We start from the raw sequence: 26,466 nt of genomic DNA, 5'->3' as shown, positions 1-26,466 counted from the left end.
GGCGTGGTCCATCACATCCGCACCGAAGGCCCTCCTGTTTTCGCTCGGGCCAGGAGGCTACCGCCAGACAAACTGGTGGTGGCACGGGCAGAGTTCAGGAAGATGGAGGAAATGGGAATTGTTCGTCAGTCTGACAGCCCGTGGGCCTCGCCGTTACATATGGTCTCCAAGGCATCTGGGGGGTGGAGACCATGTGGTGATTATCGGCGTCTCAATGCTGTCACCACGGCTGATCGCTACCCCATACCGCACCTACAGGACTTTTCATCTGGGCTGGAAGGAGCGGTGGTGTTCTCCAAAATCGATTTGGTGCGAGGATACCACCAGATCCCGGTGCGACCGGAGGACATACAGAAAACTGCAACGATTACTCCGTTCGGGTTGTTTGAATGGTTGCGTATGCCTTTCGGTTTAAAGAACGCGGCACAGGCTTTCCAACGACTGATGGACCGCGAGGGCCGGGATTTACCCTTTTTGTTTATTTATTTAGACGACATCCTGGTTGCCAGCACCTCAGTACAGGAACACCAGGCCCACATGCGGACCGTTTTCCAGCGGCTCCAAGACCACGGGCTCATAATCCAACCCTCCAAATGTCAATTCGGCCTTCCTGCTCTTGATTTTCTAGGGCACAGAATTACCCCTGCCGGCGCCTCCCCTTTGCCCGAAAAGGTGGAGGCTATCCGGGCATTTCCTAGGCCCACCACAGTAAAAGGGCTACAGGAGTTCGTAGGCATGGTTAATTTCTACCATAGGTTCGTCCCGGCAGCTACGCGAGTCCTGCGCCCGCTTTTCCAATGCCTTGCAGGGAATCCGGTAGAGTTGATATGGTCCCCGACCGCAGAGTCGGCTTTTACAGCAGCTAAGGCAGCTTTGGCAGACGCCACCATGTTGGTCCACCCGAGCCCCTCCGCCCCCACGGCCCTGACGGTTGACGCCTCTGACGTGGCGGTGGGCGGGGTTCTGGAGCAGCAGGTCGGTGGCCGTTGGCAGCCTTTGGCGTTTTTCAGCCGGCAACTAAATTCGGCTGAGCTGAAGTATAGCGCATTTGACCGAGAGCTTTTGGCCCTCTATTTAGCTGTTCGTCATTTCAGGTACTTCCTTGATGGCCGCCCATTTGTGGCCTTTACGGACCATAAACCATTAACATTTGCTTTTGTCAAATTGTCTGACCCATGGTCGGCCCGCCAGCAGCGGCACCTGACTGCTATCTCCGAATTCACCACCGATGTCCGTCATGTCGCGGGTAAGCTTAATGCCGTTGCTGACGCCCTGTCTAGACCTGCTTTTCCCCCTATTTCGGCGGTGGACTGCGAAGTGGATCCCCAAGAGCTTGCGGAGGCACAGCTTCTAGCGGATACCGCTTCGGCATACCAGTCCACCACTTCGGGATTGAAGTTGGCCCAGGTAGCTTGTGGGTCAGAAGGCACAAAAGTCTGGTGTGATGTTTCTCTTCCCCGTCCCAGGCCGGTAGTACCGCCCTCCCTTCAGCGCCGGGTTTTCAATGCCATTCATGGGCTGGCGCACCCGTCCATCCGCTCCACCTCTGCTTTGGTAGCAGCTCGGTTTGTCTGGCATGGCCTACGGAAACAGGTAGCGGGTTGGGCGCGTGCCTGCGTTCCCTGTCAGACCGCTAAAGTCCAGCGCCATGTCCAGCCCCCCGTACAGGATTTCGAGGTCCCGGCTGTTCTTTTTTTCCACATCCACGTGGATTTGGTCGGTCCTTTGCCTTCCTCCCGGGGCTACACCCACCTCCTCACGGTGGTGGATCGGTTCACCCGGTGGCCAGAGGCTTTCCCATTGTCTGATATTTCGTCAGCGTCTTGTGCTAGGACTTTGGCCCTTCATTGGGTAGCTCGTTTCGGGGTCCCGGCAGTTATTACCACTGACAGAGGCCCACAATTCACTTCGTCCCTCTGGGCCGCGCTCGCAGAACTGTACGGGTCCAAGTTACAACCCACGACTGCATATCACCCCCAGGCAAATGGACTCGTAGAAAGGTTCCACCGCCAACTTAAGGCGTCCCTCAGTGCAAGGCTTGAAGGCCCGGACTGGGTAGACCAGCTCCCTTGGGTTCTTTTGGGCATCCGGACTGCTCCTAAGCTAGATCTCGGTGCGTCATCCGCAGAGCTAGTATATGGCTCGACACTTCGAGTACCCGGAGATCTGTTTCCGGACCCTTCAGACCAGCTGCCTACAGTCCCATCAGTGTTAGCATCTCTCCGGGAACGGGTGGGCTCCCTGGCTCCAGTTCCGACTTCACGTCATGGGTGTCCCATGGTACATGAACCGCCTTCCCTGAAGGACTGTGAGTTTGTTTTTCTGCGAAAAGATTCCCATCGCGCCCCGTTGCAGAGGGTCTATCAAGGGCGTTCCGGGTTTTGCGTAAGGGAACGGCTACCTTCACCTTAGACATGTGCGGCAAGAGTGAGCTCGTCTCGGTGTCCCGGCTCAAACCTGCACATTTGGATCCGGATCAACCAGTCCTGGTCGGTCAAACCCCTAGGAGAGGCCGACCTCCGTTAGTTCCGCTCAGTCCAGGACCCCCCGTTCCGACAGTTCCTCCAGGACCCCCCGTTCCGGCAGTTCCTCCAGGACCCCCCGTTCCGGTAGTTCCTCCAGGACCTCCCGTTCCGGCTGTTCCGCCAAGTCCGGAACCCCCGGCTCCTGTGGTTCAGGCTGTCCCTCTCCGTACTCGTTATGGTCGCGAAATCCGGCTCCCTGCTAGGTTCCGCACCTCGGGTTCTGGGGGGGGTCATGTAGCGACCATAGAGAATGGTCCAGGTCGTCGAACCCTCGGATTGGCCAGCGAGGTCACGTGTGGATGCGACCATGGGGATTGGTCCAGGGAGCGACATCGCTGATTGGCCAGCGATGTCATGTGCGCGTTTGGCGCCCGAAATAGTTAGTTCGGCGAAGTCTTCGAAAGGGACAGTAAGTTTTTGATGGTTGTCCTTTATCATCATCATCATCATATCATATATATACAGCCGGAAACAGGCCTTTTCGGCCCTCCAAGTCCGTGCCGCCCAGCGATCCCCGTACATTAACACTATCCTACACCCACTAGGGACAATTTTTACATTTACCCAGCCAATTAACCTACATACCTGTACGTCTTTGGAGTGTGGGAGGAAACCGAAGATCTCGGAGAAAACCCACGCAGGTCACGGGGAGAACGTACAAACTCCTTACAGTGCAGCACCCTTAGTCAGGATCGAACCTGAGTCTCCGGCGCTGCATTCGCACCTTGTTGTTTAACTCTGTATTCGAATATTGCGGCTGCAATAAACTTCTTCTACAACCAACAAGTTTCCGGACTCGCCATAATATGATGAACAAACATTTAAAAAAATTCAATAAATAAAAACCCGATATAGTGCAAAAAGCAAAAAGCAAAAGTTCGAAGTCCCTTGTGTAACCAAGGCAGTTCAGAGTTTAGTTAGATTTCGTAGTGTTCAAGAGCCTGATGTTTGTTGGGTAGAAGTTCGGAGAAAACCCACGTAGTCACAGAGAGAACATACAATGCCACATAGAGAACAAACAAAATCCACACACCAGAGCACCCAACGTCAAAATTACACAGCAATATGAGATATTGTACATCGAAGGAAAAATTGACGAGAAGCAATGCAGGATAAGTACACCATTTAGAAGGGGATAATGGAGAAACAAGGAACTGTAGCTGCAGGTTTACAGTACAACACAGTCCCGGAGTAACTCAGTGAGATAGGCAGCATCTCTGGATCTGTGGTGGACATGAATAGGTGACATTTTGGGTCAGGACCCTTCTTCAGATTGATTGTAATAGTACGGAGAAAGCTGGAAAAGAGGTAGGGGTGGGACAAAGTCTGGCAAGTGATAGGTGGGCTTTGACTTGTTCCCGCCTCTTTCCCAGCTTTCCTTCCCCCCCCCCCCCCCCCTCTTTCCTACAATGATTATTTGATTATTTTCTCAACTTACCCTGGCACTTTCAATAACATGCCCCCATATCCTCAGGTCCTTTTCCCATCTAAGAAAAAGGTCCCAACTTGAAATGTCACCTATCCATATCCCCCAGAATTGCTGCCTATGTTACTCTAGCACTTTGTGCTTTTATTTGAAAAATGATTCAAGGAAAAAATGACCTCGGGATATGGGGGCATGTTATTGAAAGTGCCAGGGTATGCTGAGAAAATAACTTGTAAGACATTCATAACTCTGGGCTTTATCGAGGTATAGAGTATGAAAAGTATGAGGCTCAGAAAAGCATTTAAAAAACATTTTAGTCTCATTTGCTCATGTATATTTCTGATCACCATAAGGATTTGAAAGCATGATGGATTGTCCAGAAAAAAGCTATTTCAAGACTGTTTCCTGGAATGAAAAATTTGGGTGACAAGGATAGATTAGAAAAGCTGTTTTCTTTGGGAATGAGAAGATTGTGGAGAGATGATAGATATAAAGTTTTGAGGGGCCTACACAGACAGATGTTCCCTTTGGTGAAGGAATTGGGGACTGGATGTCACAAGTAAACATTTGAAGGGAAGAGAATTAAGAGTGACATGAGTAAAAACTTATTTTATGCAATGTATGCCTGGAACCTGGAACACACTGTCTGTAGATAAGGTGGTGGCATATTCCATTGTGGCTTCATGAAGGAATTATGTTGAAGGAAAACTCACAAATTTGCAACATGAGAAGACATGTATCAATGTAATGCAACCTGCACACTGTTGATGCTCATGACAATGCACTGATTACATAACGACACCTCCTAACTTGAAGTTGTTCAGCTTTTCACCATCACATTTGTTGGACTAAGTGTTATTTAAGCCCAAATATTTCTGTCTGTAACTTCTTGCTGTGATAGATTCCACTGTGAAATCACCCACTTGGAATTATTTGAATAACTACCTTAGCTTTAGATTTGCTTGTTGTGATAATTTACCCTTTTTTGTTTCAGAGTTTGTATGATCTTCCAATGATTAAGTGATCTTTTGTCTGACATTTAAAACATTTTGTTGCTTGATGGATGACCTCCATTGCATCTATGAGAGTTATTCACCCTTATGCTTCAGATTCTGATTTTGAACTTTAATATATGCAATAGTAAACTACCCTCGTGCTTGCACATAACAATGGGTAAAATTCATTAGCTATCTCAATAAATGCCATGGTTTTAAATTTAAACCCAATGGAAGGTTTTTGTTTATTAACTTTAATTCAACGACTTCATTAATTAATTCACAAATAAGATGTATAGAGACACAGCAAACTGCAGGAGCTAGAATCTTGAGCAAAATACAGAGTGCTGGTGGAATTCAGTGGGTCAGGCAGCATCTGTGGGGGGAATCATAATCATCATAATCATAAGCATTTATTCACAAAATGCTGGAGTAACTCAGCAGGTCAGGCAGCATCTCGGGAGAGAAGGAATGGGTGACGTTTCGGGTCGAGACCCTTCTTCAGGCTGAAGAAGAGTCTCGACCCGAAACGTCACCCATTCCTTCTCTCCCGAGATGCTGCCTGACCTGCTGAGTTACTCCAGCATTTTGTGAATAAATCGATTTGTACCAGCATCTGCAGTTATTTTCTTATAATAATCATAAGCATACTTTATTAGCCAAGTATGTTTTGCAACATACGAGGAATTTCATTTGCCACACAGTCATAACGATAAAAAGCAACAGACCACACAAAATAACATGAACATCCACCACAGTGACTCCTCCGCATTCCTCACTGTGATGGAAGGTGAAAAAAAGTTCAATCTCTTCCCTTCTTTGTCCTCCAGCGGTCAGGGGCCTCTAACCTTCCATTGACGGGACAATCTTTATCCCGTAGCCGGCGATCGGGCCTTCCTCATCGCCGGCTATGATCAAGCTCCTGCATCGGAGGGGAATCTCAGCTCCCCCGCGCCTTGCAATCGGGCCCGGGTCAGTGCTTGTTGAACTTCGTGCAGCTTTGTAGCTTCCCGACCTCGGTCTCAACCCGAGACTGCGAGCTCCTTGATGTTAAAGTACGCAGGCCGCGGTTGGTGCGTCGATCCCAGGCAAGGAATCGCACGCTCTGATAAGTCCACGCCCCGCGGTAGGCCCCAAAGTCAGTCCCGGGCAAGGTCTCCAGCTCCAAGATGTTAGGCCACAGAGCGACCGGAGATATGATCCGGAAAACAATCGCATCTTTGGCAAGGTAAGAGATTGAAAAAAGTTTCCCACGACCCCCCAGCCCACCCCCCCACATAAAACAAACCAGAGAACATCAACACATACATTTAAAGCTCACCAAAAATAACAAAAAAAGATGAAAGGGAGAGACAGATTGTAGGCGAGGCTGCCATCGAAGCACAACCCGGATGGATAGAAAAGGTTTCAGGTCGGGATCCTTCATTGGTCTGAAGTATCCCGACTCAAAATGCCAGTTCCTCCGCACAAGCTGCCTGATCCATTCAGTTCCTGGTCCTCCAGCACTTTGTTTTTGTTATGTAGAATGCCATCTAAGAAAGTGATAAATATGCAGTCCTTCAACGAACCAATTCATTCAGTGATAGACTCAAATAACTTTTGATTACTCATTTCACTCCACAATCTGTCATCTTAGCAATAGTGACGATATTTTTTGTACAGCTTTGTTAAATAAAACATCTCCAGTCCTGTTAAAGGATTTGCTAATGTAATTATGTTTTGCAAGATGTTGCAGTTAATTGAATGACTTACTTGTGTTCTCCTGTAACATTTGTTTAGTCACACCTATTTTCACTATCACCATCAATTTCCAATCTTTCATTTGCTATATGAAAAAATCCATGTTTGGGACAAAGACCCATCATTTATTTATTTACTCCACAATTTGAGATTTGTAATAGAAAAAATCACATGTGGTTAAAGAGCACATTGTCAGATTTTATTAAAGGGTATTTTTATACATTTTGGTTTCACCATGTAGAAATTACAGCAGTGTTTATACATAATCCCCCCCATTTCAGGGCACCATATGGACACAGCAATGTCATGCAAATGAAAGTATTCATGTTTAGTATTTTGTTGCATATCCTTTGCATGCAATGACTGCTTGAAGTCTGTGATTCATGGACATCACCAGTTGCTGGGTGTCTTCTCTGGTGATGCTATGCCAGGCCTGTATTGCAGCTATCTTTAGCTTATGCTTGTTTTGAAGGCCAGTCCCCTTCAGTTTTCTCTTCAGCATACACCGATGAGCCAAAACATGACTTTCACCGATGACTTGAAACCAATGCACCCATGCAACCAATCTTATGCATCGGACCTTCCAATGAAACCAACTTGTCTGAGTTGCTTTCAGACATGTGTCATAAATTGTCCATTCACGGTTATCAACAGATTCAAATTCAGCTTATTTTTTATTAATTTTCTATCCCTCTGTCCTCATCATCATTTCATAATGTATATGCATACATTATTTATTCTAGTTATGGGTACTGCAGAAATAAGTCATACATGTATATCATACAAATATGTCCATATTTGCATAGACCGTAAGGAGGAAATGCGTACATCATTCAATTACATAGATCGCAAGGAATCTGGAAGACCACGTTTCTGTTTTAACCTGAACCCATGCAAGGGACCCAGTACTTTTTGTACTGCTTTGCTAAATAAAACATCTTCGCTCGTGGACTGAAGATGTTTTAATTGCTGAATCACTGCAGAGTGACAAGAAGGCAAAATTACTATTCAGACTTAGGCTGGTTATATTGGACGATTTGTGTTTATGTCGGGTGAACGAGCCCTTCAGTTCCTATTTAATATGTATGGGATTTCATTTCATCTGCTCTCCAATGTATCTGGGTGGAGAGAGTTCAAATTCATATAATTGGAACGTACTTCAGTTTTTTTTTTACAGTTCCGAAAGAAAAGGAAAGAAATGAAAAGTTACAGATTGTGAAACAGTGAAATAGACTGGAACAGTTAGAGGAATTCAAGACCCATAAACGTATACTTAAAAGAAATGCAGCTGAACAAATACTGTAAATGTTGCTCGGTTATTAAAGGTTGGAATCAAATCACCTGTGATTTGGAATCTGATACGAGTGTGAAGGCTGGACTGAAATAAAATCTCTTGTGTCACATGTCATTTCAGAGTGTCCGAGACTCCCTAACTTGAAAAGAAGCTCACTACAGCCACAGCAAGGAGGAGGCAGAGGGCAGCAGTGGCTGAACTTAGACGTTCTTGAAGAGTGTGGTGTGGAAACTCTGAACAATTCGTTCAGACCATGGGTGACAAAGCTTCTGAAGCCATGTTGGTAAGTTATTAATAATACCCTATGTTATTGCAACAAATAAAAAAACAAGCTCTGAGGTTACATTGTTAAAAAGGATCTTTTTCTGTGTGATTTTGTATGAAAATTGTGCTCTGTACAAAGGGTGGGTTAATCATAAATCATAGTCATACTTTATTAGCCAAGTCTTTTTTTCAACATAGGAGGAATTTGATTTGCCATACAGTCATACCAATAAAAAGCAACAAGACAAAATACATTTTAAATAAACATCCACCACAGTGACTCTTCCACATTCCTCACTGTGATGGAAGGTGAAAAAAAAAAGTTCAATCTCTTCCCTTCTTTGTTCTCCCGCGGTCGGGGGCCTTGAGCCTTCCGTTGACGGGGCGATCTTGGCTCCCGTAGCCGGCGGTTGGGCCCTACGCATTGGGGCGATCAAGCTCCTGCATCAGGGGGATCTCAGCTCCCCGTGCCAGGCGATCGGAACCCGGGTCGGGGCTAGTTGAACCTCTTGCGACTTTGGAGCTTCCCGACATCAGTCTCTACCCAAGACTGCGAACTCCTCGACTGTGAAATCCGCAGGCAGGGGATCGCAGGCTCCAATGGTAAGTCCACGGCCCTGCGGTGGGGCTCAAAGTCAGTCTCGAGCAAGGCTTCCAGCTCCATGATGTTAGGCCGCAAAGCGACCAGAGATACAATCCGGAAAAAAAATCCCATCTCCGGCAAGGTAAGAGATTGAAAAAAAATTCCCCAGACCCCCTCCCCCACCCCCCCACATAAAACAAACCAGAGAACATTAACCTATATTTTTTGAAAACACACTTAAAATAACAAAAAAGACGAAAAGACAGACAGTTTGTTGGCGAGGCTGCCATCGCTGACGACGCCACCCGGTGGAAACCCGATTACAAGCTCAGATCCACTGTGGTTGTAATCTTCATGGTCTCAGTTAATGGACAGAAAAGTGTGTGGAACGCCTGCGAGCATGGCTGCTAAAATTAGGCTTTGCGTATTCGGTATCATGTTCCTCCACTAATCCATCCACCTTCGCAACCCCAGAAAATGTTGTTCACCAGCGATATTGTTCAAGTTGCATTACATTGAGGATATTGTGTTCACATGCTTCCCTCTTTCTCGTGTACCCTTCCCGCCTCCTCAGATGGAGCAAACTAGATTATAACTATAATCCAGTGCGTATGTGACTTGGGAAGTTGGAGCCTTGCATGCCAGATTCCTTAGCTTTTGAAACAGTGAGGAGTTTCAGTGTTTCTTGTGCGATGTCAAGAGCCTTACAAATAACCCCATCTGATGTCAGGCAGCCCAACAATGAGCATTACCCAATCACCTCCGGGTTGAAACAAGGTCCCAGCTGAACTTGGGGTCTGAGGCAAAATCTGGGTGGTATGTTCCTTGGTTTCTGACATCCGGCAGGATGACATTGTAGAGCCATAGCCTCAGAGCACCAAAAACCCAGCTTCAATCCCGATCTAAGGTATTCTTGTCTCAAGGCTGCACATACGCCCTGTGACAGCACAGGTTTCCTCCAGGTGCACTGGTTTCTTTTCATGTTCCAAAAACATGTGGATTATTAACACTAATTAGTCACTGCAAATTGCTGCTAATGTGTAGGTGAGAATAGAATTGGTGGAGAGTTGATGCAAATGTGGAGAGAATTAAAATGGGATGAATGTAGGATTGGCATAAATGGGTATTTGATGCTTGGCATAGACTCAGTGAGCTAAAGGGCCTGTTCCGGGCTTTATTTCTCTAACACCATGGATGTCCCTTTCTAAAACTTGGCATTTTGGCCTTCAAGTGTGGCAGCCATTGTTTTACTACGAGGCAGTGGTGACCCTTACATGGTGGCAGAGACTAATCCTATGAAACAATTATCCCAAACAAAGGAAACATTTTATTTAATATTTGACACATGTCCCAATATTTTGGAATGCACTGTAAACATGGCTTAGATTTTTTTTGTATACTAGTTTTATTGAGAATTCTTCTCTAATTTTTTGCATTTTTTTAAATTTAATTTTGAACCTCCTTCATTGGTGCTATTAGAAAAGGTTAGTGAAGGACTGAAACCGAAGTTCATTTTATACAATGGAAAGTATCTAAAAGCCCTCGAGTTTGAACGGTTTTATTAACCACTGTCTCGTGAGGCCCACAAGACAACACATTGGGCGCTGTGCACCCTCCAGCGTTTCCAATCGGTGCATTTGTTGAGCAGTCTCTGGGCAGAGAGCCCACACAAAAAGTAAACAGGTTCAGCTTTTTCCTTCCCAGTTGGTCAAAAGGCTACATTTACAAAGGGGGAAAAGCAAATTGGCTTTTGGGCTTTCTCCAGAGCCCTTTACAAATAGATCTTCTCTCATCAATCAGCACCAGTTCCCACCAAAATCATTGTACCTCTCCAGCCCCACACTCCCAGTTACAGATACTCCCAGGCTTGGCTTGTCGATGCTCTTCGCCCTCTCACTCCTTCCATTTCAACATGGCTTCCCCTCATTTAACCTCCCTCCATTTCCTGTAAACTTCTTTGATTTCCACAAGTTCATAAAGGTTTGGGAGACACAGTCTTAGTGCCCGTGGCAAGTTATTGCAGTGTACTTTGTAAATAACTAGTGTCCCTATAGTGGGGGGGGGGGTTGGCTGTTCAGGGTGGCAGACTGAGATTAAGCTTCTTGTGCATATTTGAAGCCCCTCTTATTCAGGCCCGTGAGAGAATTGTAACAGATGCAGAAAATACTAGAAATACTCAGCAGAGTCTGAATGCAACTGTGGAATCAGAAACAGAGATAATGCTTCATGTCGATGACTTTCCACCATGACATCAATTCTAATCATGGATCAATGGACTCAAACGTTAACTCCTTTTCACTCTCTATGAATGCTGCCTGACCTGCTGTGTGTTTCCCACACTTTCGGAATTTGTTTCAGATCCCCTGCATCTGAATTTTTAAAACTTTTTGATTATTGGTGAGTTCTGAATCTTGATTTCTATCTTGCAGAAATAAGAACGGCTTTATGAAGTGTGCTGTGAGTTATTCAATCTCAAGCTACAATAGTTACAGTGCATTCAGAAAGTATTCAGACCCCTTCACTTTTTCCACATTTTATTAAGTTACAGCCTTATTTTAAAATGGATTAAATTCTTTTTTTTTTAATCATCAATCTACACACAATACCCCAGAATGAAGAAGTGAAAACAGGTGTTTAGAAATTTTTGCAAAGTAATTAAAAAGAAATAACTGAAATATTATATTTACACAAGTATTCAGACCCTTTACTATGACACTCAAAATTGAGCTTAGGATCATCCTGTTTCCATTGATTATCCTTGAGATGTTTCTACAACTTGATTGGAGTCCACCTGTGGTAAATTAAATTGATTGGACATGATTTGGAAAGGCATGCACCTGTCTATATAAGGTCCCACAGTTGACAGTGCATGTCAGAGCAAAAACCAAGCCATGAAGACGAAGGAATGGTCCGTCGACCTCCGAGACAGGATTGTGTCGAGACACTGATCTGGGGAAGGGTATAAAACAATTTCTGCAGCATTGCAGGTCCGGAAGAACACAGTTGCCTCCGTCATTCTTAAATGGACGAACTTTGGAACCACCAGGACTCCTCATGGAGCTGGCCGCCTGGCCAAACTGAGCAATCGGGGGAGAAGGGCCTTGGTCAGGGAGGTGACCAAGAACCGGATGGTCACTCTGACAGAGCTCAAGAGTTCCTCTGTGAAGATGGGAGAACCTTCCAGAAAGAGAACTATATCTGCAGCGCTCCATCAATCAGGCGTTTATGGTAGAGTGGCCAGACGGAAGCCACTCCTCAGTAAAAGGCACATGACAGCCCGCTTGGAGTTTGCCAAAAAGCACCCAAAGGACTCTCAAACCATGAGAAATAAGATTCTCTGGTCTGATGAAACCAAGATTGAACTCTTTGGCCTGAATGCCAAGCGTCACGTCTGGAGGAAACCAGGCTCATCACCTGGCCAATACCATGCCTATGGTGAAGCATGGTGGTGGCAGCCTCATGCTGTGGGGATGTTTTTCAGCGGCAGGAACTGGGAGACTAGTCAGGATCGAGGGAAAGATGAACGGAGCAAAGTACAGAGAGACCCTTGATGAAAACCTGCTCCAGAGTGTTCTGGACCTCAGACTGGGGCGGAGGTTCACCTTCCAACAGGACAACGATCCTAAGTACACAACCAATACAACGCAGGTGTGGTTTCGTGACAAGTCTGTGAATGTCCTTGAGTGGCCCAGCCAGAGCCCAGACTTGAACCCGATCGAACATCTCTAGAGGGACCTGAAAATGGCTGTGCATCGATGCTCCCCATCCAATCTGACAGAGTTTGAGAGGATCTGCAGAGAAGAATGGAAGAAATTACCCAAATACAGGTGTGCCAAGCTTGAAGCATCATACCCAAGAAGACATGCGGCAGTAATCGTTGTCAAAGGTGCCTCAACAAAGTACTGAGTAAAGGGTTTGAATACATTGAGGGAGTGCAGCGTAGGTTTACTAGGTTAATTCCCGGAATGGTGGAACTGTCGTATGTTGAAAGACTGGAGCTACTAGGTTTGTACACACAGGAATTTAGAAGGATGAGAGCGGATCTTATTGAAACATATAAGATTATTAAGGGATTGGACATGCTAGAGGCAGGAAACATGTTCCCAATGTTGGGGGAGTCCAGAACCAGGGGCCACAGTTTAAGAATAAGGGGTAGGCCATTTAGAACGGAGATGTGGAAAAACCTTTTCACTCAGAGTTGTAAATCTGTGGAATTCTCTGCCTCAGAAGGCAGTGGAGGCCAATTCTCCGGAACCTTTCAAGAGGAGCTAGATAGAGCTCTTAATGATAGCAGAGTCACGGGGTATGGGGAACGGGGTACTGATTGTGAATGATCAGCCATGACCACATTGAATGGCTCAAAGGGCCGAATGGCCTACTCCTGCACCTATTGTCTATTATTTATTGTCTACTATATGTAAATGTGATATTTAGGTAATTTCTTTTTAATTATTTTGCAAAAATGTCTAAACACATGTTTTTGTTTTTTTTAATTATGAGGCATTGTGTGTAGATTGATGATAAAAAAAAAAGAAGTTTATTCATTTTAAAATAAGGCTGTAACGTTACAAAATCTGGAACAAGTGAAGGGGTCTGAATACTTTCTGAATGCGCTGTATATGATTGGCTCAATTAGTTTTCTGATCAGTGATCCTACACAGTAGAGACAATTTACAGAAGCCAATCAACCTATAGACCTGCCCGTCTTTGGAATGTGGGAGGAAGCCAGAACACCCGGTGAAAACCCACACCATCACAGGGAGAACGTACAAATTCGGTACAGACAGTGCCGTGGTCAAGTATGAACCTGGGTATCTGGCACTGCAAGGCAGCAACTCTACCATTGCGCCACTGTGCATGTTTCTGTTATTTGCTCGATGTAAACAGATCGGCTAATCTCTAATGAAATGAGGTATACATTGCGCATGAAGAAGCTGAGTTATTTTATACTGGAAGCAGGACTAAACAAAACAGTCATCCATGAAATTTAATTTTCATACGTACCTGAAGCCTGCTCCAAATTATTGCTTGTTTTGGAGCAGAAAACATAAGACATTGCATTTTAAAGGTGACCTACATAAATTTTCGCAGTGACATTCCCCTCTTAGATAAACTATCAGTTTAACTAAAGGCTGGTCAGTAGTATTTTCTACCATATGTAACAGGCTGTGGTAAACAACGTCCTATTCCTCTCCATTCTTGCCTTAAAATTATGAGTGGCAATAAGAGAAGGTGCCGTGTATTCTAAAATTAATTGCTTCAATGAGAAAACTATTTTGAATATTGCTGCTGAATCTTGGAAATTGTGAACCAATCGTGCATTAAAGTTCAGCTCTGCTGGTTTGACCTCCTAATATGTGTTCTTCAGTTTGACCTCCTAATATGTGTTCTTCAGTTTCTTGACATATTACTAATGATCTGCCGTGGCCCAACGATATTGATGTGACAGTCGAGAAGGTACACCAATCCTCTTTTCCCTTATGAGATAAAGGACATTTGGTATGTCTCCAAAGACTCTTACAAACTTCTACAGCTGCACCATAGAACGCATATTGTCAGATTGCATCACAACTAGGAACAGCTCTGCCTAAGACTGCAAGAAATTGCAGAGAGTTGGAGATTTAGCTCAGTCCATGACTCGATCCAGATTCTCCACCATTGACTCCATCTGCACTTCACGCTGCCTCAGAAAAGCAGCCAACATAATCAAGGATTTGTCCCACCCTGGTCATTTCTTCCTCTCCCTATTCCTGTCAGGCAAATGGTACAGAAGCTTAAAAGCATGTCCTTCCCATGAGAATATAGATTTTTTTTTCCTCCCTGTCACCACATCCCTTTTCCTCCATCCGCCTATCTTATCAAAGTCCAAGTGCTGAGATTGTTCCTTCCTCAACCACTAGATCCTGGAACTGAATTCGACAACCTTATAACTCAGTACAATGAAATATCCCTGCCCTCTGTTCTAAATCATTTACATTCAAAATATATTGTTCACAGGAAAAATCCTTACATTTTAAATGAAAGTTATATTTTAACAAAGTTTTCAATAATAATTGCAAAACACAGGTCCCATTATAATTTTCTTTAGTTGACTGTTATTGAACAATATCAATGAGTGACTTAAGTGATGTTCACAATGAACGAGGCCAAACATTAAATGAAATATTTTCTGTGAAAGGCACTGCCTCGTTAATCTTTAGCTAGAAACACTGTGTCAGGCACAAGATAGATTTGGGTACAAATGGTTACTTGGATCAGATCAGTTAGCTTGAAGCTTGAATTTCCCAGGGAAATCGTAATTAAGCAATCCTCCGAATTACAGCCTTGAAATGATATAAGCAACCAAATGTTTAACACACACAACAAACCCAGGTATTATTTTATTTATTCACCAGCAAGATCAACCTAATTTCCCTTGGGAGGCTGGCAGTCAGCCATGTAGAATTGTAACAGTCTTTCTAGGGAGGATGCTCCCACTGTATGAGTGGGTAGAGAGTTCTTGGATTTAGATTTAATCACTGTAAAGTCAATGAAGTATAGTTTCAATTCAGGATACAGTGTAAATTAGAAGGGGAATTGCATGTGGTGTTCTCGTGTTCTTTGAGGTAGCAGTGGTCGGGTGCTATGAGATGTTGGTAAAGAGATCTTGATTAATTTCTATGGTATATTTTGATCGTTGCCATGGTGGTGCAGAAAATGAACGTTTCATTTGTGGATGGGAATACTTCAGTGAGCTGCTTTTTTTCCTGGATGATACTGGACCTCCTTATTATTGTTGCAGCAGCACTCTTCCAGCACAGAAGTAGTGTTTCATCATACTTCTAACTCCCGGCTAAGAGCTGGTGAAAGGACTTTGGGAAAAGAGTTGAGATGTTTATCATAGAACCTGCAGCCTGTGATATGTTTTTAGTTTTTTTAGATATTATTTGGGCAATGCTCTGCACTCTGGAAGTTGATAATTGGAGATTTGATGATGTGTTGTATTTGAATGCAAGAGGGAGGCAGACAAACTATCCCTGGTTGAGGCTGATCGTTGCATAGAGGCAAAGAGCACAGAAGCAGGCCCTTTGGTCCACTGTGTCCATGCCAGCTATCAGCTACCTTTCTTTAATAACTCCATCTGGCTCGAATCGAGTCATTTTTTAATATTCCAAACATATTCTGTTTTATCACTAAAGATCATGGGATAATGTGAATATTTCCCTGACCAAGGAATGGCCTTGCCGAAAGGGTTCTTCCTGTTGTGTTTAGTCCCCTGTTATATACAATACAATACAATACAATATATCTTTATTGTCATTGTACCCAGGGGTACAACGAGATTGGGAATGCGCCTCCCATACGATGCAATAATTTAAGTAATTTAGACAACAGCAACCCAACGAAACAATTGTAACAGTTTTAGACAGGGTAAAGTGCAAGTTGATCTATGCGTTGTGACCATCCGGCTCAGCAGGACCGGTTCATAGCAGCTATGGCCCTGGGGATGAAGCTGTTCCTGAGTCTGGAGGTGCGGGCGTAGAAGGCCTTGTATCGTCTGCCTGATGGAAGGAGTTCGAACAGACTGTTGCAGGGGTGTGAATGCTGGTGGCTTTTCTGAGGCATCGTGTGTTGTAGATGCCCTCCAAGTCTGGTAGCTGTGTTCCGATGGCCCTCTGAGCTCTATGGACTACCCGCTGTAGAGCTTTCCTTTCTGCCTCCGTGCAGCTGAGGTACCACACAGGGATGCCATGCGTTAGGATGCTCTCTTTGGTGCAGCGGTAGAAGGTCTTCAGCAGCTGTTGGGGTAGACCAGATTTTTTCAGTGTTCTTGGGTAGAACAGTCTTTGCTGTGCCTTCTTGACCAGCGCAGCAGTGTTATTGGACCATGTTAGGTCCTCCGAAATGTGAGTGCCCAGAAACTTGAAGCCGGACACTCTCTCCACACTGTCCCCGTTGATAGAGATCGGGGCATATTCCCCGTTATGTGACCTACGGAAGTTGATGATCAGCTCCTTGGTCTTGGTGGTATTTAGGGACAGGTTGTTCTCCGAGCACCAGTCCGCCAGGTTCTGCACCTCCGCTCTATAGTTTGTTTCATCACCGTTGGTGATAAGCCCGATCACCGTTGTGTCGTCTGCAAACTTGACAATGGTGTTGGTGTCGAATGCAGGAACACAGTCGTGTGTGAAGAGGGAGTAGAGCATGGGGCTCAGAACACAGCCCTGTGGTGTGCTGGTACTCAGGGTGATAGTGGAGGACAGGTGCGGGCCCATTCTAACTGCCTGCGGTCGTTCCAGCAGGAAGTCCAGGATCCAGTCACATAATGACGAGCTGAGGCCTAGCTGGTGGAGTTTGGTGATGAGTTTGGTGGGGATGACCGTGTTGAAGGCGGAGCTATAGTCTATGAATAGCATCCTCACGTACGTGCCCTGTCTCTCTAGGTGAGTCAGGACAGTGTGGAGAGCCAGAGAGATGGCGTCCTCTGTGGATCTATTTGCCCTGTATGCAAATTGATGTGGGTCCAGTGAGTCAGAGATGCTGGATTTGATGTGTGAGAGGACCAGCCTTTCAAAGCACTTCATGACTATCGGCGTTAGGGCAACCGGGCGGTAGTCATTCAGGTTGGAGATCTTTGCTTTTTTCGGCACCGGAACTATGATAGCTGACTTCAGGCACTTGGGGACCGTAGCCAGAGATAATGACAGGTTAAAGATCCTGGTGAATACCTCAGCCAGCTGTTCAGCACAGTCCTTCAGTACCCTTCCTTGAACTCCATCCGGTCCTGCAGCCTTGCGTGGGTTGACCCTTTGCAGAGTGCGTTGTACCTGCTGTGTGCTCAGTTGCAAGACCTGTCCCTCCGCCTCGGCTGGGGTTCTTCCACTCATGGTGGTTTTGCCAGTTTCAAAGCGGGCAAAGAAGGTGTTAAGCTCGTTGGTCAGTGCCTTATCCCTGTGGGGACAGGCAGGGCTGCTCTTGTAGCCAGTGATGTCCCTGACACTATATAAAAGGAAATGGATTTTATTAGTACATGCTTATTAAAGTTTTACAGTATTCTGGGCTGACTTAGTGCTTGAAGAGGCAGTATCCTCAGGCCAGCAGACCTTTATTTGGTAAGATTTCTACTTTCTGTTCATCAGCCACTGGCAAGTTTTAAAACTAATAAAGATCAAACTAACTGCCTTCTTTAGGTAGAGCAATCCATCACTGACATTTTTAATAGCCTATTTGTTGAGATTCATACTAAAGTAAACTGTTTTTAACAATATAATATTAAATGTTGAGTTAATTTTCATCTCATTAATTTCAAACCTTATTTTAGTGAAACCTGTTTGACACTGACTTTCTTATGAACTTAATTAATTTTACATTTTTAGCAGGAGATTGAATGTAGCCAAATCTTGAATTGTAGGCACTGTTTTATGCCGGTGTGTTATCAGTATGGATTCTTGCTGACATGCCTGGCTTATCAACACATTGAAGTCTTTGTGCACAAAATGTGAACCGTGCTGTTGCTTGATATTTCAGAAAACATTGAACTCCAATTTTTTAGTGTATGTAGTTATGGATAGTGATCCTGGACATTTAATTGTAGTTAGAAATGCCGCACCCTTCATTGCTGTCCTTTAGAGAATCATTTGGCAGATCCCATGTCGCTGCAGGCATGAGAAGATGAAAAAGTGCTGGGGTAACTCAATGGGTCAGGCAGCATCTCTGGAGAACATGGATAAGTGATGTTTTGGGTCAAGAGCCGACTTCAGACTCTCTTGGGGAACTCCTTCAGTGCCAACTTTACTCTAGCAGTTGGAAACTGATGATTGCTCAAGGAGATGTTATTCCTCAGGGCAACTTCTTTGAAGTGATACAGAGATCAAGTCCAATAAGAGAGTGTCTGTCTGCGCCTCTCTAACACTGAATGGCTTTACATCATTAAATCCTCACTTCAGGATAGGGGCATCGGAGGTAGGGTGGGGTCTGCATTGACCAGAAACGTAACTGAAACAGCTTGTAGAACCCAGTATATCTCCCTTTACTATGTATATCATCCTATGTAAATGGATCATTGCTCCTATCTATTGACCCTAAGTTTCCGAACTCTCAAGCCAGTCAGAAGACCACAAAGGCTAAAGATGGTAGCTCAACATCATTCTTTATAACAATCAGTCATGGGTAATAAATGATAATTTTCTCGTCACAAATGAATTAGTGAATATCTTTAACGTTCAAAGCATTTTATAATTAAGTAAACAAACAAATTATTCAGTTACAAAGCCGTTGACAATGTAGATACAAATAGTTAAGCAAAATGTTCAACAAGTCTGATTCCAGGAAAAGTCTAGCAACATAGTTTCTATTTAGTACTGAATATTATTATATCTTACACTGAATGGAAATCAGTTAAAAATAGATTCATTTTAGTCTATTGAAATAATTCATTTTGGAGAAGAAACAATGAATGTATCTTTGGTTTAATGAGGCTGCCCAGAGAGAATTTTTCAGGGTGTGTAAAATTATTAATGGCTTTGGACGACTAGAGCAGATGTTTCGTTGTGCAGAGTGGTCAGTACCTTTGGGGTGGAGGGCACAGATCTGGGGTAATTGAGAAAAGGTTTATAGCTGAGAGCTGAAAAAGCAAATGTGACCTGTAGTCCCATAATGATCGGGAACCCAATGTCTAGGAGAGCATGGTCTTCAAATTTTAAAAGCGCACTCCTCCAAAATGAAAAACAACCTTCTAGTGCCAATTCTCTATCCAATTGGCTAGCTCTACCTGGATCCATTGCAGCCTAATGTGTCGGAAGGAATTGCAGATGCTGGTTTAAACCGAAGATAGACACAAAAATCTGGAGTAACTCAGTGGACGCAACATCTCTGGAAAGAAGGAATGGGTGACATTTCGGGTTGAGATCCTTCTTCAGTCTGATGAAGGGTCCCGACTGCAGAAGGGTCTCGACCCAAAACGTCACCCATTCCTTCTCTCCAGAGATGCTGCCTGTCCCACTGAGTTACTCCAGCTTTTTGTGTCTATCCCATGCATCCTAACCATTCCAGAGCACCCTACCATGCAGAACATTATTAAAGGCCTTGCTAAAGTCCATATAGCCAACATCTCCTGCTTTTCCCTCATCAGATTTTGTGGTTATTTCATCAATGAACTCTTAGTAAGACATCAATCCACTAGGAAAATACATGAAGTGCAAATAAAAACCAAAAGCCAACGTCTGGAATTTCAAGTTCTGATGTTGGGAGTACTGAATGTCCTCAGGACTTTAAACGGTCATTAAAGATGATTTAAAGAATTAAGAGTCACCAATAGTAAATACCTGATAGTGACAGACAAGTTCGCTGGTCTATTTAAAGAAGGAAAGCAGAGTATGGAAACAAAATTCAGTACTCAACAGCCATCAAGCAAATTGCCAGTCAAATTTTTAGAATGACCTAGATAGAATGGAGGAACTTGTTGCAACAATGCTGGTCAAATAATCAAACTGGTGGGTCAGCTACATGCTTTAAGCAAAATAATAATGAATGAGAAGATTACTGCACTCCATTAGCATTTCAGAGTCTGATCTTGCAGTCTATCTTTGCTGATATAAATTCAGGAGGCGTTCTCATCGAGAGTTCAGTGATGTGCCAATATATAAAAAGGCACAGGTGCAGAAACAGGCCCTTTGGCCCAATGAGTCCACACATGACACTAAGGACCTATTTATAATAATCGCACACAAACCCATTTTATTCTCCAAATAATTGATCAAACTTCTCACAGATCATACAATCCATGGTGAATTTGCAGGGGTTGTTGGAGGAACAAACAATCCTCATGTTTTTGGGATGTGGGAGGAAACTGGAGCACCTGGCCTAATCCTGCTCATGAACTTCTGAGTTTATGACAGAAGGGGCAGAGCAAAGCGTAGCAGGTAATAGGTGAACAACTGGCAACGGGGGGCAGGGAGGATGATAAGCAGATTGTTGGGCAAAGACCAGAGATAAGAAAAATGGTGCGAGACAAAAGGATTGAAGAGTTGCAAATTGTGAAGCTAGAGGAAGGAATGTAGTGAGAAATAGTTGCGAGTCTAGGTGGTACAGCTCAGAATATCAAGCAATGGATTCCGTTTGGTAGGAGCTAAGAAACAACAATGGGCAGAAAACATGATGTCCCCAAACGGTGGTGGTAATGCAGGGCAGAGTATAAATGGGAGAAATGAGAGGTGCACACAATTTGAATCATACAAGAGTCACAGGGGACTTTAATTCACACATGGGTTAGGCAAACCAAATTAGCAATAATAATAGTGTTAAAGATTAATTCATGTTGTTTAGTAGGAATGATTTTTTACATTGGTATTTTGAAGGCAGCGATAGATGAAGTGATAACAGAAACCAGGAGCAACAAGTTAATCCAAATTTCTTGTGGCATTTAAAAATCAATGTTCTCGTTTTAGAGCAAGACTTCAAGTGTGTTTCAGACTTTTGCCTGAGTATTAATGGTAAAGCAGTTCACAACCCAAGACAGAGGGCCTAAATAAATTAGTTTGGCTAGTTCTACCAGTCTTTTTCTTTCTGATGCCGATTTACCAGCTGTGTTTTCCAATAATAATTTCATTATCAGTTACAGTTTCCAGCAAATGTGATTTTGATTCATCTAACACATGCTGTACAGCTGTGACTTCTGTTAAAAGGTCACACTATAAATGTCAACTACCCTCTCTTTTATTAGCCATAACCTTTTGTGTGATTCCAGTATTTTTCTGGGTTTTGGGTGATCATTAACAGGACCGTTGACTGATCTATTTTTTTCTCACTGTGGAAGTAATTAGATGCAAATAGATAGTTATCTAGTTAAGGAGCTCTCGTTGAGCCTATCGGGTTTTTTGATTTCACACAATATTTCAGAGATGGGGTTGAACCCATGTGACCACATATGGTATGCCCAACCAAATCTTATTTATTCATCTTTACAAAGGACTACTGTTACATGTCTCTTTAATGTAGAGATGCCCACATTTTACTGAGTTCCCAAATGCACGAAATCGGAATGATATCTGGGAAGTCGGCAAACACATGAGAAGTATGTTGCAGTATTGATGTACACTTTCTATCTTTAGACCTTGGACAGTGGCAGCTTGGAATATTCCTATTTCCTGCACTCATATCGCTGAACCAAGTGACTGCTGTTCAATTCCTTGTCTCCATGGCTCTGAAACATCTAAGGTCCTTCTGCTCAATTTCAGCTGTGATATGGATGTTATTGGAACTATTTGTGAAGCAACACCTCCAGCTTTATACTCCATTTATCTCCATTGCTCTGTGAGGTGCAAGTTCAAAGATCAACTGGGACTAATGTGATAAACACAAAGCGCTGAAGTAACTCAGGTAGCTTCTCTGGAGAAAAGGATAGGTAACGTTTCGGGTGGGGACCTTTCTTCAGACTGAAAGTAAGAAGGGAGAAGAAAAGTGGAGAGGCAGGGCAGAGCTTAGCAGGTAATAGGTCGACACAGGCGAGGGAGGGGTGGGGCGGGTGGGTTTGACAGGGAGATGGTTGGAACAGAGATGTGAACAGTCGGTGTGAGACTGATTTGGCGCATTGCGGATTTAGCTGAATTGAGTAAGGACTAAAGAAAATGAAAGAGTCACAATTGCTCATGGTCAGCCATCTACAGATTGATTGTTACTGAGCGTTTCTGCTGAGAAGAGAGAGCTTGCATTTGCTAGAGGAATTTTAACTTGGATGAAAATAGCTTAAAGTGCCAGATGTTTAAACCGTCACATGAATTAGAAAAGAATTTTGAACCTGTGGCATTTGACATTTCAAAGGTGGTTTCTGCCAAGAACAAGTTATCCTTGAATGTAAACTGCTGATCTGGTGAATCTACAATCAAGCACTACCTACAAACTGAACAGTGAAAGTGTAAGATCCTTTGTAAACAACCTCACCCCAAATAATCAGATCAGAAGTCCAAAGTTGTGTGATAACCAGTCATAGATAGTGATTGACCATTAATAGAATAATGGCGCCATTCGGGGAACGGGTGAAGTGTTTGAAATGACCACTGAAACACTGAACAGATATTTTACATTGGTTTCTTTCTGAGGTCCCATTTTCATCAACACTTCAGTTACTTTGATTTATTGCCATTGATATCGTGAAATGACCCAAAGCACTGGGTACAACAACGGTTATAAGTGTCAACAACATCTGGACTGCAAAAAACTTGTGCTCCAGTACTGGTTACATCTGAGCAGACAATTCCAGTTCAGCATCAGTAATGCTGATATTATCTATGCAACCATAGGTAAAGTTACCCAGGTAAGTCCTGTTCTCCACTAGTAAGACAAATGCCTATAAATGATTCTGTTAGACTACTCTCGTGATGGAGCCTTTATTAGCAGCATGACGGAAGTAGCTGAAGACAATGCTTACTGATAATCTGCTCACTGTTACCCAGTTTGCATTCTACCAAGACCACTTGGCTCCATTGCAACCTTGGACCAAACATATGCAGAAGAGCTGCATTCCAGATGTGAGATAAGTGTGACATCCTTTAACATCTGGAAGCCTTGGTAAAACCAAGGTCAATGGGAATTGAGAGAAAACTCAATTGGCTGAAATCGTTCCCACAACAAATGATGTGCAGATTGTTATAAAGATTGTTAGAAAGATGGTTATTGACAGTCAATCATCTCACAGCCAAGATATTTTTAAGCACTCTCTCAGTCTACTGGTCCAGACATCATTTAAAAGTTTCATCCATTTGAAAATCTGGTCTTGATGGTGATACTGGCACCTGGGGGTGGACCACAAGGACCACCAGCATGGCTTCCAAACACCATGCAATGGTCATAATCTATGAACCAGACCACAAGTTTTGTAGGAAGAAACTTCAGATGCAGGTCATACATCGAAGATAGACACAAAATGCTGGGATAACTCAGCGGGACTGCCTGCCTGTGCCAAAGAATTACTCCTGCATTTTGTAGGAAAATAACTGCAGATGCTGGTACAAATCGAATGTATCACAAAATGCTGGAGTAACTCAGCAGGTCAGGCAGCATCTAGGAGAGAAGGAAAGGGTGACTTCACCCATTCCTTCTCTCCTAGATGCTGCCTGCCCTGCTTAGTAACTCCAGCATTTTGTGATACCTGCATTTTGTACCACAGTTTCTGAGTTATTCTGCAGATATTCTTAAATAATCTAGATAAACGGATATCTTAATGATAGGTGACATTGTATTTGAAAGCATATTTGATTTGGCCCAAGATTCCAGTGAAGCTCAGCAAAATGCATTGACCAGCTTGATCAAGAATATTTGAGATTGAATTACTCATTAAACTGTTCAACTTGTTTGGCCACGCAGCCTTTATTTATGTACATTTAGTTCTTATCTTTATACATAGTGTGTGTACTCGGTGCTTGTAAAACAACATTCTTTAAACAAAAACCAGAGGGTTTTGCCAGTTGTTATATTTGCCTGGAAAAGTGTTATCTCCAACCTGCTTTCTTGTAAAAATTCATAAATCGATAAGGCACATAATGCTGGATTCGTATCTGTATGCTTTTGGATAAATAACGCATTTACAAAAGTTGCTTGTTTCTTTTTAACATTGATCACCAATTTAAAGCAGTTGCTATGTTAATAGTTCTACCAAATCACAATATGTAAAACCAAAAATAAAAAGTTTAAAACGTATTTTATTGGAACATATACTTTGACAATCGTACTTACAAGTAACCCTGTTATTTCACCCTTCAGTATAATGCCCTGAACATTAGTAAATCATTAGTAGATACCTGGATTTATAAATTACTGTTTCACAAAGGTCAAAGAGATAAAGTGGGACAACGGTTTATGATCGGTGATCGGTGACCCCCCTCCGTCATCCTAACTCCAAGATAATGTGTGTTGGGGTCTTGACTTCACATGGTGATATTCATCATTATTTAGTATAAGAAAATAACTGCAGATGCTGGTACACATCGAAGGTATTTATTCACAAAATGCTGGAATAACTCAGCAGGTCAGGCAGCATCTCAGGAGAGAAGGAATGGGCGACGTTTCGTCATTATTTAAATGGCTTGGCCTTTGAAACATGGACAAGAGGACACTTGTTTATGATTATCGAAGCAGTCCCACTGAATTTGATTCCAGGACCTCGAGTTGAAGGAAAACACAGGGCGGCACGGTGGCGCAGCAGTAGAGTTGCTGCCTTACAGCACTTGCAGCGTCAGAGACCCCGGTTCGATCCCGACTATGGGTGCTGTCTTTACGGAGTTTGTACATTCTCCCCATGACCACGTGGGTTTTCTCCGAGATCTTTGGTTTCCTCCCACACTCCAAAGATGTACAGGTTTGTGGGTTAATTGGCTTGGTGTAAGTGCAAATTGTCCCCAATGTGTGTGGGATAGTGTTAATGTGCAGGGATCGTTGGTCGGCGCGGACTCGGTGGGCCGAAGGGCCTGTTTCCGTGCTGTATCTCTAAAATTAAAATTAAAACTTCTCTAACAATCATGCCTTTTCAAAATTAAAATATTTACACATAGATATGGTGATTATATTGTCAATTCACCAGCCATTTGCCAAAAGTGTGCTGCAGTCTGCACAGGAAGCTTTTCTTTAAATAAATTGGTGACGCGCATGAATATATTAACAGTATTTTTTCACCCTATTTGATTTTGACAAATAGTTAGAATTTCTTTTAGAATTTTCACAAGCAAGAAACATTTGCCATCTTTCCCTGCCTGAAAAGCACATTATAAACCACATAATTTAAAAGATCACTGAAACATGCTTAAGGAAATGGTTTGAAACATGATGCAACTCAGTTTCTGGTCACAGAACCATCTAAATTGCGACAATTCACTGCAATATAAAAAGCATCTAGCTTAAATGCTTCTTATATTGCTCATATTAAACTTATCAAAAGAACCCCAGTTCCAGAAGAAATTGTGATTTTTAGTATCTTCTCTGAACAGAAGCAAAGTCATGTACTTTCTGAAAAATTAGTATTTGACATAATTTAGTCAAATGAATGGAATTAGATTTTTAAATTCAAAGTGTTGTAATTCAGCGGGTCAGGTAGCACTTCTGGAGGACATAGATAAATGAGATTACGGGTCAGGAGAAGAGTCCTAACCCAAGACGTCACTTTTCTAATCACCTAAACTAAACCAAACTAAACTATCTATAGTATGTCCTCCAGAGATGCTGCCACTCCCACTGAGTTACTCGAGCATTTTGTGTTTCACTCAAGATTTCTGAAGTTTCCTGTGTTTAGTGTAGTTTAGAGATACAGCTTGGATTCCAGGAATGAGTGGGTTTGCATATGATGAGCGTTTGACAGCACAGGGCCTCTACTTGCTGGAGTTTAGAAGGTTGAGGGGGGACCTCATTGAAACTTACAGAATAATGAAAGGCATAGATAAAGTTGATGTGGAGAGGATGTTTCCACTGGTGGGAGAGTCTAGGACCAGAGGTCATAGCCTTAGAATTAAAGGGCGTTCTTTTAGAAAGGAGGTGAGGAAGAACTTCTTTAGTCAGAGGGTCGTTACTCTGTGGAACTCATTACCACAGAGTCCTGTGGAGGCAAAGTCAGTGGATATTTTTAATGCAGAAATGGACAAATTCTTGATTATAACAGGTGTCAAGGGTTATGGGGA

At 43.4% G+C, this 26,466-nt stretch overlaps 1 protein-coding gene across 2 annotated transcripts in view; it reads left to right on the top strand.

The window, feature by feature from the left end:
• slc6a9 (solute carrier family 6 member 9) overlaps positions 1–26,466 on the top strand; it is a 210,944-nt gene that overhangs the window by 19,071 nt on the left and 165,407 nt on the right. For both annotated transcript variants that reach the window (XM_078408429.1, XM_078408430.1), the window contains exon 2: positions 8,101–8,263. In XM_078408429.1, coding sequence (XP_078264555.1) covers positions 8,234–8,263 — 30 coding nt within the window. In that variant the 5' untranslated portion in view covers positions 8,101–8,233. The remainder of the gene's footprint in view (positions 1–8,100; positions 8,264–26,466) is intronic.

The sequence above is a fragment of the Rhinoraja longicauda genome, chromosome 11 (genome assembly GCF_053455715.1).
Source record: "Rhinoraja longicauda isolate Sanriku21f chromosome 11, sRhiLon1.1, whole genome shotgun sequence".
Taxonomy (NCBI): Eukaryota; Metazoa; Chordata; class Chondrichthyes; order Rajiformes; family Arhynchobatidae; genus Rhinoraja; species Rhinoraja longicauda.
The sequence above is the reverse complement of the archived record's forward strand: the minus strand, read 5'-3'. Positions and strand labels throughout refer to the sequence as shown.